The sequence below is a fragment of the Eublepharis macularius genome, chromosome 5 (genome assembly GCF_028583425.1).
Source record: "Eublepharis macularius isolate TG4126 chromosome 5, MPM_Emac_v1.0, whole genome shotgun sequence".
Classification (NCBI taxonomy): domain Eukaryota; kingdom Metazoa; phylum Chordata; class Lepidosauria; order Squamata; family Eublepharidae; genus Eublepharis; species Eublepharis macularius.
The window spans coordinates 80888454-80902571 of record NC_072794.1 but is presented as its reverse complement, the minus strand read 5'-3'; the positions used below and the strand labels follow the sequence as shown (position 1 = coordinate 80902571).

Here is a 14118-nt window from a genome sequence, read left to right as displayed (position 1 = left end):
GGCCATGTCTTTCAGCTGTTCAAGTAAATGCGACTCCGCTGCAGATCCTAGCCATGCCTGCAGCCCTGTCACAGCATGATGACTGCAGCTATCAGACCCCCATCAGGCCGCCCTTGGCTCCAGGCTTCCCCAGGCAGACTCCTCATGGCTAGTCTCCCAGCTACAGCACCCTTAAATACCATTGATTCATTGTAGTTAGAAAAGCTTTCTGAGAAATAAAGGCGCACAAATATTCTAAAAATATAACAAAAAAGACGTGGTTGGCCAACAGTACAAACACAGGGTCCTGCCTTTACTGCAGGATGTAAAGGGGTCCTCAGCGAGTACTTGTTCCACAGAGCTATACAAAACAAGAGAAGGCACAGAACAAGAAAGAATTCTGAAATAAGGAGTACATTCCAGCCACCACACACTCCCTATAAATGCTAGAACAGCATAAAGTTATTTCAGAGTTGGCAAACACCACAATGTCATCTAACAACTATGACAGGTATGATGCAACTTACAAGAAGAAAAGCAGGGACTTTACAATAGCAATAGCATGGGACAAAGAAGTAACTTGAAATCGGATTTTTTTTCAGAGATATCCAAGAGGTTGTGCTTCAAAGCACTGAGTGAAACAATGATGCCAGTGTAGAATACGTCGTTTGTGAACGACAGCCTGTCTGACTGCTTTTGAAATGCATGGTTGGAACTTCGCAGCGTCCACCCATCACCCAACTACCTGAAACTCCAGTCACTACTAGCATCCAAAAGCTGACATGTCCTGAAAAAGTGCTATTAGAACTAATTTGGCCTTGTTTACTTAAAGACAGCAACACATAATTTAACAGTCCCTAGTGTTACAAGTCAGATTGTAATCAGCAACATTTCACTTAGGGCCTTACACATTTTTACACTGCAAAGTTAACTGCCTGGTCCTTTGAGATTACATTCAAGTGAAGTGTTGACTCAATCAGTCTTACATACAAAACAGGACAATCCCAGCAGCAAGACAACCAATTAGGTGAAATTCTGGTCAGTTTATTTCATCTTGCTTCTTGTGGCAGGCAGAGAATTCCTATCATTAAATAAATTTGGAGACAGATAACTGAAGCTCAAATGGATAACACAGGTAAGGAAGACCACTTTGTGCCTTCCCACTGCCCGCAGTTTAACTGGTAGCACCTGCACCTCTCAGACCACTATTTTCAACCAAAAATTAAAAATTATATTATTATGAAAGGATATATTTTATTTCTAGATTATACCCCAATATTTCTTTTCACAGGTGAGCACATTACTGCAGTCTTTCAATGCACAGAGTGCTATTAATACCACAGGTAAACAGAAGTTTCCTTTTCATCTCTATGAAAGCAACTGCGCTTTCACAGCACAGTACACACTGAGTATTTCATGCATACACTGCAGTCAAATAACTGCAGTCAAGATTTGTAGCCATCCTAACCATGTGTTATACCATTTCAAAATTCCTGGAAAATTTAAGAGGTATACAAACAAGCATTTGGATAAAATTATTGTGTTCATCTTGACAGTTCACCAGACAGAATATCTACTGGCATCTTCTTCTTTTGAGTGAAAGGAATATATACATTTGTTTTATCATGATCAGTGTTATTAGATCCTCCATCTTTAGATGTCTGCAGAAGATGTTGCATACTCAGTCTGAAAATAAGACGTGGGTCTTCACTGGCTAAAGCAGGGCAATTGCAACGCTCTCTTATTTTAAGTGCCTGTGGGAGGAATAAAACAATAAAAAAGAAAGTCATTATATTAATAAACAGAAGCACTGCTAGTTTGTAAAATAAGGACACCCAGATCCTTTTCAGGGCTACTGGGGGGGTGGAGAGATGACAAAATAAATGTCAAGTATAACACATGCTTTAAAATTGTATATAAATGATTAATGAAATAATTAATGTAACTCAATAATGCTAAAAGGAGACAGGATTTGCACACTTGGAGCTCACAGAACTCCACCCCCAATGGTGGGAGTGGGGATCCTCCGCTGCCAGTGGATGCTTCCCACCACTGCTCAGCTAGGCAACTGGAAAAAATGGCAAGAAATGGGAGTATGTTGGCAAAAGACTTGGAAGTGACATCAGCATGCTGCCAGGTGATGCCAGGGATACTCTGGTATTTAGGCAAAACTCTATGGTTAAACCATAAAGTGTCCCTCTCAATGCACTGACATCACTTCTGGGCATGCAGAGAGTCACATCAGCATGTCATCAGTGACATGATTATGTCACTGGTGAGCTTCTCTCCCAACTCAGTAATTCCGCCCCAAGCCCCATTTATTGCCACTGAGGACCTACAATTGTACAGAGTAAATATGGTTGATACTGGATCCCTAAACACACTGTTTCTCAAAACTGACTCTATGGGTTGCTTCAGATATAAACTCCTGAATGCACTAAAACTAGCTGGAAGAAATGCGACTCTGCCATAGGCTCATGTACTGCCCTCCTCACTTCTCCCTGTGTGCACTTGCATTCTTTCTCTGCCCTTTCTTTTTGCTGTTATATGCAAACTCAGCAAACTATCTATGATTGTCTCAAGACCACAACTGCAGATCATGATTCGGTCAAGGGGCATATTTCTTGTTTCTAGGAAAGCTATGCTTTGCATAAACCTTCATTTGCACAGAATGATAAACCATGAGAAGAGGGGGAAAGGCAATATTAGTGAGCAAAGGGGGAAAAAGAGGGAGGGGAAGCATACAAGTCTCTGTTCTGTTCAGACAGAAAGTGTCAAATCAAGATTACTGGAAAACAAAATTAGTGCCAGCAATCCCAGACCAAAAAAAAAAAAATTTGAAACCACATTTCTACAGTGGCAATTATCTTTCCCAGGGCAATAAAAAGTACAATTTTCTGGAAACAGATCAAGCCTAGAAACAAACATAATAAGTATGATCAGCCTTTAGAGTATACGGCAAGTATTTTCTCATCTGTGCAATCTGGTTTGAATGTAAAGTGTAACTCATCACTGCAACCACCATGGGCTAAAGAGTTTGCGTACCTTCTTTGACACAATATTTCCATCCCCCTCTCACACAATATATTTTAGAAAATAAAAACATCCCAACTTTGTTTTTGCACACACTTGCCAAACAACACTCATAAAAATGCACTAGATGTGTATCACGCCATTTCCACTTCAGTTACCAGTCAATTCCTTAACTGATATTTATAATGACAGACCAGAGTTTTCTCTTGTTGAACATAAGCCACTGCAAGACTGCATTAATGTCAAACAGCATTATTCAAGCCAAGTAGAAATAGAAAGATTTAGGTGGTATCTTGAAAAGGGCAATGTAATCCCTCCTTTAAATTAATTCCACGTTTTTAAATCTCTGCACTTTTTAATGATATACAGTCCTCCCCTTCCCTAGTTTCGTAGATCTAAAATACTGGCATGCACACAGGCATGCACAAAGACATCCAATCAAGAGCCCCCATGTGATAGCTCATAGGAAACATTGCTACACTGTGAAGTTTTTGCTTTCTTATTCCACATCAAGCAGTTTGAAGGGCCAAGAGGTGCCTGATTAAACATACACCACAGGGATCCATACTCCTTTAAATACAAGATGAACACTTCAGGCATAACAGAGATGGTTATGCTCAGCACAGGCCCTCCTGCAGCCACTCCAGTCTTTGCAGCTATTTTCTGTATGGACTTTTGTCCATATAGTACAGTAAATTTCCTCTCACACAGGGGGTGCCTTTCCCTTGCAAAATTACAAAGGCATTACACATCTACAGTTCTATGGTATATTTCATGAATATATGAAGCTGCCTTATACGGAGTCAGATCACTGGTGTATCAAGGACAATATTGTTTACTTTGAGTGGCAGCAGCTCTCCAAGGTCTCAGGCAGAGGTCTTTCACATTTGGAGATGTCAGGGACTGAAACTAGAACTTCCAGAATGCAAAGCAGATGCTCTACCATGGAGCCATGGCCTCCCTCTTCAGTAAGAGGGCACACATTAAAACAGTCAGAAAAACATTTATCTTCAACTCTACTTTCTTTAGAATCAATGCCAGCAGTTGGCATGGTGAAATGCCTCATGCAGCATATCCCATCTTCCCAGCTCAGGTGTTAACTAGATGTATATTCCATATGTAAATTAAGATGAAATGGTATGTAGCACACCTACATATGAAAATTCTTGACCCTTTGATTTCACAGCAATCTTGTGACATCTGCTTACTTGCAAGCAATTTTTCACAGATTGTCATTGCAGAAGTTCAGTCTGTCATTTGCACACAGCTGTGCCCTACGCAGGAAGTTGTGCCTGTGTTGGACTTGGATATAGGGACTCCAGGCTGAAACCACTTAACTAGAAAATGCTCTGGGTCATTTTTGGGATGTCACCACCTCTCAAACTAAGTGCACAAGCAGATGAAAAATAAAATACTGTTCTGCATTCCTTTTAGCAAAAGGTAGGATACAATGTCTTATTTAAACCCAAACAATGCTTGTTTCCACACGCTCTTAAAGGGACAGCCCACTCACCGAACGCTGGTGGCTTTCCTCCAGGAATCCAGACAGCCTGGTTTGTAAAATGGCTGTGGGTCGTTTAGTTTCCCTTTTTTTCAGCGCCTTTTCTGGGAATGGCCCACAGCCATTTTGCAAACGGAGCCGTCTGGATTCCTGGAGGAAAGCCACCAGCGTTCAGTGAGTGGGCCGTCCCTTTAAGAGTGTGTGGAAACAGCCAACAATAAATTGGATGAAAACAAGACTAACTCCAGAAAGAACCAAGCCAGCTACCACTGGATAGGACTATAGCCAAGCAGGTTGACTAGCCTGGAAATGTAAGTTGATCCCTGTTCCCCCATCCTCAAGTTAGAACCAAGGTCAATGCAGAGAAGCTGATCCTCCTCCTCTTCCCATATCAGAACTAAATCCACTGTTATAAAAACAAATGATTGCCATGCTAAAATCTTATCATGATGCCAACTGTGTATCTAGTACAATTTTCTGCATTGTAGTAATCTAGTACTATTCTGCAATCTAGTACTATTAATTGCACCTTGTGGATAATTCCAGAAGTACCTAGTTAGAAGATTTCCCAGGTACTTTGATATTTGCCAGCCAGTGGATCTTATGGAATGAGTTTCTTCAAATCCATGGACCTTTTTCTCATATGCTTGCTCACAGTTACATACACAATGTAAAATAACTGTACCTATTTCCCTCAGGCAAAGACAGGATGGCATATACCAGATGAGTGGAACAGAGCAATATATAGGGTATATGGAAGACTACCTGGATGTTTGCTCCATACCCCCATTTTCTGTCATTTTCACACCAAGTTAGACCCTGAGGGAGAGAAATCCATAAAACTTGGACAAAAAATATGCATCTTGCCATCCAGGCAATATACTTAATCATTTTTTTAAAGAAAGGCTACAGGAAGAGAGCTTCCAAATTGCTTTAAATTTCTTAGGGGGTATTGAAAGGTTTTGTCCAGTAATTTAACATGAAAAATTTTAGGAGCAGAAATAAAAATGACCCCATTTTCTTCTAATGCTTTTCCTAAAAATGACATTTCTTCCCATAAATACAATTTCTTGTAACAGCCTGTTTGTTACTGAACAACAGTATATACACATCATGTAATACAAGACATTTTTTTTAAGTTCTGAAAATGCTGATCTTGCTACCATCATGTACTTTCAAGACCAATTCAATTATATAAGCTTGTAAAATATTTACCCTTAGTCACTCCATGAGACAAGCAAAATGAAACCTGTACTGAGAATGAGCAATGTCTATATAGTATAAACAGCTTCTCTGTGTACTAACACCTGAAGCATACTTTATAGCCAGTGCTGTACACGACATCATACAATTACACTATTTTTTTAAAAAAAGAATCATTTTAAAAATCTATTTACATCACAAAATCTTAATTTAGATCATGTTTACATTTATTCTTGCTACGGTCTATGCTAGAGACACACTTTTCTTATACAGAAACCCAATATTGACTCATGGGCTGCCCAACCCCATACCATCCGTAGAAATAGCCTAAAAGGAAACAGTAGGGCTTAGTTCTCAGCAATCTGTCTTACCCATTAGACCATATGCTAATAGACAGAACCTAGCAGTCCAGCCTGACAGAAATGGTAGACCAATGGTTGACCACTGTCCCATTTCCTATGTTGCTCTCTTTACTTCATGTACCATTCTCCCTCACCTACATTTATCACATCCTCAGCTCTTTACCTCCACCAATGCCAACAAGTCGTATGAGGTTTAAGGGCCCACGATATTACCATAATAAGGAGGCATGAATATGGGTACAGGATTTCTCAAGGAATCTTAACAACATTCTGCCACTCAACTCTTCTTCAGTGTCTATGTAATTGCTAAATTCTGTCTCAGCCATTGAGATGCATGCTCTGAATGTCCTCAGCTGGTTAAAGCCATACCAGTATTTTTTAAAGTATCACTTCCAAAATTTGTACATAAATTTCTGACTTTCAGAATTTACAAGGATCAAAAACATGCTAAGTAAATGTATAGCACATGTTTGTTTTTCCTTTCTTCCAGCAGCACCTTTTAACCAAGAAGACTATTTTGGGGACTGAGAAGCCCATATGGGAAAAAAAAGTTGTGCAGGATGGAGGATGCAGTAAGGTAAGGAATCGGGCAAGATCTCCTCCTCCTCCTCCCACATATTATCAGCAAAAAGCTGTCAGGAACCTACCAATTTTGCTTGCTTTAAACCTGCTGTGAATTAATTTCATTGTTCTAGTAATATAAAAGATGTTCAACATTAACTCAGAGACTGGCTGTCTTGTTTGTACAGCATTCCATATGGAAAGTGTTTTGTAACACTGGTTATTTTTGTTGCCTTCTATACACTTTTGTAGTACACTCATCCTTTTCAAGGGCACTAGACAATGAAATGGATGGGAAAACTTTAATACAGAGCACGTAGAAATGCACAAAACATACTAATGTCCTTCTGTAAGTCAATGCAGTTTACAATGTCTTTACCATGCCCACCATTTTTAATACTTATCTGTAAACATGGGCTTAACTATTATGCTAAGTGGAGCCAGACCCTTCCATCTGGGGCAGCATGTAGGAAGTTCTCAATATAAGAGTATTTAGGGCTCCTGGACCCTGAATAAGCAGACATTAAAAAGCAGAAGTTTCTTCCAATACCATGTGGCCATGCTGGAAGCAGCAGCCCTTATTGACTTTCTGCCTACCATGTCTCTGTTCGAGGCACAGGAACCCAGCCAGCAATAAGGGTGACAATTAACTTAGAAAATCACAGCTGTTCCCTTGTCACAAGGCACAGGAGTCATGAACTCACATGAAGATGCTGTATACTGAATCCGACCATTGGTCCATCAAAGTCAGTACTGTCTACTCAGACCAACAGCGGCTCTCCAGGATCTCAGGAAAAGATCTTTCATACCACCTACGACCTCATCCTCCAGATGCTGGGGATTGAACCTGGGAATTTCCGCATGTTCTATCACTGAGTCACAGCTCCCTGACACACACAACCTGGAAACAAGCTATATTGTTTGTTAGGACATAATCTTGTTTGTGAGGCAGAAAACTGAAGGGTGAGGACAGGATTGAAAGTATACATGCATGTGTGTATTTCTGACTTTGCAAAGAAAATGAGTAAGAAACCAGAATATGTTTCAGCATAAAGCTTCCATGTGGCCATGTGTGCAAAGAGATACAGCAATGTAATGTGCTTGAAGTGACTACAGCTATCCTAAAAGGACTTGCAATTACTACACAGAAGAGTATTCTGTCATGGGCTCTCAGCAGCCAACGTTGCAATTCATATGGCACCATAATCAATTTGAGCTTTTAATTCGTAATAGCTTGACAGAAGTTCTAAAGGCCAAATAATGCTCTTAGCACCTATCTAGTGGTACAGTACCACCAAATTAGTGCATTACATAATATGCCATATAGTTATGACTTTGAATACCTCTGGAGATAAAAGTAGTCTAAAAACACTCACATAAAAAAAATAAGATTTATATAGAAAAAATTGTTCCAACTGCTTTGAGATTCTATATCCTGGAAGAACAATTGCATTTTTCAAAGGACCGTTTCTGAATGAACCCTAAGGACTGACTTTTCTAGGTAACAACACTCAACAGCATTTAAAAGCATTTTTACTTTTGAACATGTTTCCCTAATCACAGAACACTTAATATTGAAAAATCAAAGCAAAATCAACTGAGTATTAAACAAAGAACATTAAGAAAAAATGTTGTCGGTTTTCAAAAATGTGGTGTCTGAGGTTTAAAATTCAAAATGCAGTTTCCTGGCTTAATGTACCAGGTTTGTTTCAACATCTTTCACATTCTACTCACCTTAATGTAACTATCTATAAAGAATAAGAAACCTGCATATTACTTATCATAAATACAAAATAGATATGAGGTCCATGATATAAACCACTCTGGACACATTCAAAACTGAAGTGATAAATATTAACATTTTCTTTCAAAAGCTCATCTTATTGTTTTCAATTAACATCAACTCCTTCAAGTGTTCTGGACATGTTGCCCACAGTACAGAACTAACTGAAAGACTTTTAAAAGTAGATTTAAATTATCAGTTCTCCAATTTCAGCATTTTTTACCTTTGACTATCCATCTGTTAAATTTTCCATTTGATTTCCTTCCTAGCGTTTGATTACCATCCTACTTGTTTCTAAGTAGACCTGTATGTTCCCTAAATTTCTAAAAATTATTCTAAAATTTCAAATCATTCTCCCAATCATACTGAAAGCAAAACATTGCTTCCTTTTCATGCTAAATTTAAAACATCTTGCCAATTCTTGCTGCAAAGCTCCAGGTAGGTCAGGTAATGGCTTTTCTGTACATAAATGTGTCACTGATTTAAATGTGTCATCTGCTAGCCTTGTAGGATTAGAAATGGGAAGAATGGGTTTTATGCCTTCTCGATAAGAGTCAGCACTTGCTTTTAATCCTAGACTGATTCAATATCACTGGCTTCAAAACAGAGCCCATTTTTGGTTTTTTTTGGTTTTTAATAAATTTTTATTGGGTGAGTTAATTCATAAGTCATTTCATACATAATCTATTATCCCCCATATCCTAGTTTCCCCCACCCACTCCTCCCCCTTTTTCTTTGTAGACTTCCAACAGTTTTCCAACCCCTTATCTAATTATATCTACTATATATTGTTATATTATTTAAAATAAAATGTTATTTCTTAATACCATTCTCTTATCTTAAACTCACAAATATATATTCCCTCCGTAAAGATCACTTTACCCCCCCCCTTTAAAAATTCTCCAATATACATAATTTCCCTTTGACATCCCACTTCTTTTCCAAATACAATTTAAATTTCCCCCAGTTAATAAAGAATTCTTCAGACTCTTGTTCTCTCATTTTCTTTGTCAGCTTGTCCATCTCAGCCATATACAACCATTTTTGGATCCAATTTTCTATTGTCGGTATTTCTTGAGTCTTCCATAATTGTGCATATACCATCCTTGCCGTCGTCGTCATGTAAAACATTAGTGTTCTATCTTGGATCGCAAACTCTTCTAAACTTATGCTTAGCAACAACAACTCTGGGTTTTTGTTCACTTTTTTCTGCAATATTTCTGACATAACCTCAACAATATTCCCCCAGAATTGTTTAGCCAGTTTATAAGTCCACCACATATGATAAAACGAACCTTCTTGTTTTTTACATTTCCAACATTTGTCTGACATTTGACTATTCCCATAAGCTAATTTCTTAGGCGTTAAATACCATCTATATATCATTTTATATACATTCTCCTTTATATTAGTACATGTTGATATTTTTAATGTATTTTTCCACAAGTACTCCCATGCATCCATTGTGATGTCTCTATTACAATTTATAGCCCACTTTACCATTTGCACTTTAACTGTTTCATCCTCAGTAAACCACTTTAACAAAATTTTATACATTTTAGATATCATTTCCCCCCCCCCTCTTGTAATAAACATTCTTCTAGTTCCGAGTTTTTTGTTCTGAATCCTGATTTCCTGCAATCAGTCATACAAATCTTTAATTTGTCTATACTGGAACCACCCATAATGAAATGGTAGTTCCTCATTTGCTTTAATTATAACTGCTTTTTGCTCCAATTTCAAGATTTCTTTATAAGTCAACCACTCCTCGCCATTATATTCCGTTTTCGGGTTAACAGCTTCAGCCGGTACAATCCACAATGGGGTTTCTTCATTTAAGTATCTCTTATATTTTTGCCAAACAATGAATAAATTCCATCTCACATAATGATGTAAATCTGCCTTGACTTTGTCATACCATAAATACGCATGCCATCCAAATATTTTTTTTTATAACCTTCCAATGCCAGTAGTTTATGATTCTTTAATGTCATCCACTCCTTCAACCAAACTAAACGAATTGCTTCATGATATAGTCTCAAGTTAGGCAATTGTAATCCACCTCTTTCCTTGGCATCATACAAGATCTTCATTTTCACTCTTGGTTTCTTGCCTGCCCACACAAAATTTAATATCTTCCTCTGCCATTTTTCAAATTGCTTTTTATCTTTTACTATTGGTATTGTTTGCAGCAAAAACATCATCCTTGGCAGCACATTCATTTTAATCACTGCAATTTCACCTAACCATGACAAGTTTAATTTGTTCCATTTAATCATATCACAATCTATCTGCTGCCACAACTTGTCATAGTTATTCTTAAACAAATCAATATTCTTCGCCGTGAGCTCAATCCCCAAATACTTTACTTTGTGTACTACCTCACAATTTGTAATTTCCATTAATTCTTGTTGTTTTTGCTTAGTCATATTTTTACATAGCAACTTAGATTTGTTTCTATTAATGTAGAACCCAGCAAGATCTCCAAATTCTTTTATCTTGTTTAGCAACTTCGGCATATTTTGAATTGGATCTTCAATTATGACCATCACGTCATCAGCAAATGCTCTTACTTTATATGAGAAACCTTTAATTTTCATGCCTCTTCTATTGTCATTGTCCCGTATTTGCCTTAATAGAATTTCTAATACCATTACAAACAACAATGGCGATAGTGGACATCCTTGTCTCATGCCTTTTCTTATCTCCAATTTTTTTGTTAATTCGTTATTTACCACAATTGCTGCACATTAATCTTTATATATTCATAAATATTATATATTCATAAATAAATTCCTTGCCCATCTGCATTTTTTCCATAATTGCAAACATAAAGTCCCAGTTCAAATTATCAAATGCCTTCTCTGCGTCCACAAAAAAAAAAGCCAGCCTCCTTCTCTGGATGTTTTTCATAATACTCTACTGCATTAATTACCACTCTCAAATTGTCTTTAATTTGTCTATCTGGCAAGAAGCCTGCTTGTTCATCTGCAACAAATTCTATCAACCAGTCTTTTAATCTCTCTGCTAAAATCTTAGCAAAAATTTTATAATCATTATTTATCAAAGATATTGGTCGATAGTTTTTCACATTAGCTAAGTCTTGCTCCTCCTTTGGTATCAGTGTTATATTCGTTTCATTCCACGTTTCTGGCAGTTCTTTTCCTTCCAATACTCCATTCATTACCTTTTGCAAAAATGGTACAATGTCTTCGGCCATTATCTTGTAAAATTTCACTGATATTCCGTCAGGTCCTGGTGCTTTCCCCAGTTTTGTTGCTTGTATTGCTTCGGTAATTTCCACATCTGAAATTTTAGCGTTTAGTCTTTCCTTCAATTTATTAAGTACATCTGGTAAATTTATCTTTTGCAAATATTGATCAATCTGGTTAATGTCTATAGGTTTCTTCTTGTATAAATTAGCATAGAATTTATAAAATGCCCTACTTATTGCTTGTTGATCAATTAGTTCCTTACCCTCGTCCACAATTCTACTTATTGATTTTTTTTCTCTCTCTCTTTTTTTTCAATTGCCATGCTAAATATTTTCCAGGTTTGTTGGCTCCTTCAAAAGTCTTTTGTCTTAATCTTTTCAATTCCCATTCCAGCTCTTTGTTTTCCATTGCTTTTATTTGTTCTTGTAAAATTTTTATCTCCTATTGCAGTTTCTTTTTCCCTGGTCTTTTCCTTAATTGTTGTTCTTTTTGATTTATCTTTTCTTGTATCTCCTTTAATTTCAATTCTTTATTTTTCTTATCTCTAATATTTAAGTCAATCAATACTCCCCGGATAACTGCTTTGTATGCATCCCATACCTTCTGGATTGGCACACCCTGGTCCACATTAAACTGAATAAAATATTTGGTCTCTTTTTGAAGAACATCCAGATTAATTCTGTTTTGAAGAAGGTCTTCATTCGGTCTCCATCTTAATTTCTTGGGTCTCATTCCAAACCTCCATAAAATAGGATTATGGTCTGAGCTTATTCTTGGCATTATTTCCACATCTTTTGTCTGTATAGCTAATTCTTTAGACGCCCAGATCATATCTATTCTTGATAGAGATTGGTGACTTGCTGAATAGTAGGTATATTGCTTCACTTTTACGTTGGATTTCCTCCAAATATCTTCCAAGTTTTCCTGTTTTTCCAACTGAAAAAAGGATTTAGGCAATCTTCCCATTTTATTTTTAGTAGCCTTCGTTTTTTTTATCCCATTGTAAATCCACAACACCATTAAAATCTCCAGCTAGTATCACCTGGTCATAAGTCATTTGGTCTAATTGTGCCACTATTTCATTAAAAAATTGTTCTTTTGATCCATTCGGTGCATAAATCCCCACAATTAAAGTTTTTTTGGAGTTCCAAATAAATTCTACAGCCAAATATCTGCCATCAGAGTCACTAATAACCTCTTTTGGCTGTAAGTCTTCTTTTATGTAAATTACAACTCCCCTCTTCTTTTGCTTTGCTAACGCCACAAATTCCTTCCCCAATTACTTATTTTTTAAATATTTAGCATCTTGATTTTTTATATGGGTCTCTTGCAAACAAATTATATTACAATGTTGTTTTACCAGCCAATGAAATAAAGCCTTCCGTTTTGAAAGTGAATTAAGTCCATTTACATTCCACGATATTAATTTACATTCCATGCTCAAGATCTGGCTGGTTTTGGTAAGTCTTTTTCATTTTCTACCATAAAAACCTCCAAATCATGCCGTGATTTGATGACTCTTCTCAAGGTTTGAAATTCAAAGCTCAGACCTTCCGGTATTTCCCATCTATACCTTATATTCAGGGTTTTGAGAATCTGAGTTAGATCCCTATATTTCTTCCTCTCCAACAAAATTCTCTTTGGTAATTCTTTCATAATTCTCACTCACTTCCCCTCCATCGCTAGTGGGCTTTGAAACTGCTTGCTGATAATTTCTTCTTTCATTCTTTTTGTGTTTAACTGGACAATAATGTCCCTTGGCAGATCCTTTTGTAGTGCATAGCTTGAGCTAATTCTGTAGGCTATATCTAGGTTAGCTGCAATTTCCTCTGGTTGTCTGTTTAAAAATTCTGCTAGTATATCAGTAATTTGCTCCTGGGTTGATTTCATCTTTGTTTCAGGAACGCCCCTAAATCTCAGTTGTTTTTCCATACCTTTACATTCCACAATAGCCATCCTGTCATTTAACACTGAGGTCTCCACTTTAAGGCTTGTAGCTAAACTTCCTGTTTTTTTCTCTACCTCCTGAACTTTCTGTTGGGTAACCTGGAGCTCCTTTTTAATTTCATCAATATTTTTTGCCAACTCTGCCACTTCAGACCTTATTGCTTCTTTAATGTCACTTAGCAGAGTCTGTTGTGCTTCTTGTAAAGTCTGTTGTGATTTTTGTATGGACTCATTAAGCTCCTTGTTGCCCTCTGTTACTTTTTTGTCCAAATTTTCAATTGCCGTCTGCCAATTTTTCGACATTGTTGGGCTTGATTTACTACCTGCCCATGAGTCTGCTCTCTTTCTAAGCTCCGTTTTTTCCATTTATTAATTTTGTTTTGTAGATGTCTTTTATAGTTCAACACAGTTCCAAGCTTTTTCTGCTGCGCCAATCAAAATGTCAGCCGTTTTTTCTCAATGGTATACTCTATGGTGAAGCTTTAACCTTTCCCTTGTTCAAAATGGTGTCCTTCCGCTTCCTCTTCTGGTCCG

The 14118-nt window shown here is 37.3% G+C and overlaps 1 protein-coding gene across 4 annotated transcripts in view; it reads right to left on the bottom strand.

The window, feature by feature from the left end:
- Positions 1 to 1007: 1007 nt before the first annotated feature.
- The window catches only part of OMA1 (OMA1 zinc metallopeptidase), a 38223-nt gene continuing 25112 nt past the window's right edge, over positions 1008 to 14118 (bottom strand). For all 4 annotated transcript variants that reach the window (XM_054981146.1, XM_054981147.1, XM_054981145.1 and 1 more), the window contains one exon: positions 1008 to 1733. In XM_054981146.1, coding sequence (XP_054837121.1) covers positions 1524 to 1733 — 210 coding nt within the window. In that variant the 3' untranslated portion in view covers positions 1008 to 1523. The remainder of the gene's footprint in view (positions 1734 to 14118) is intronic.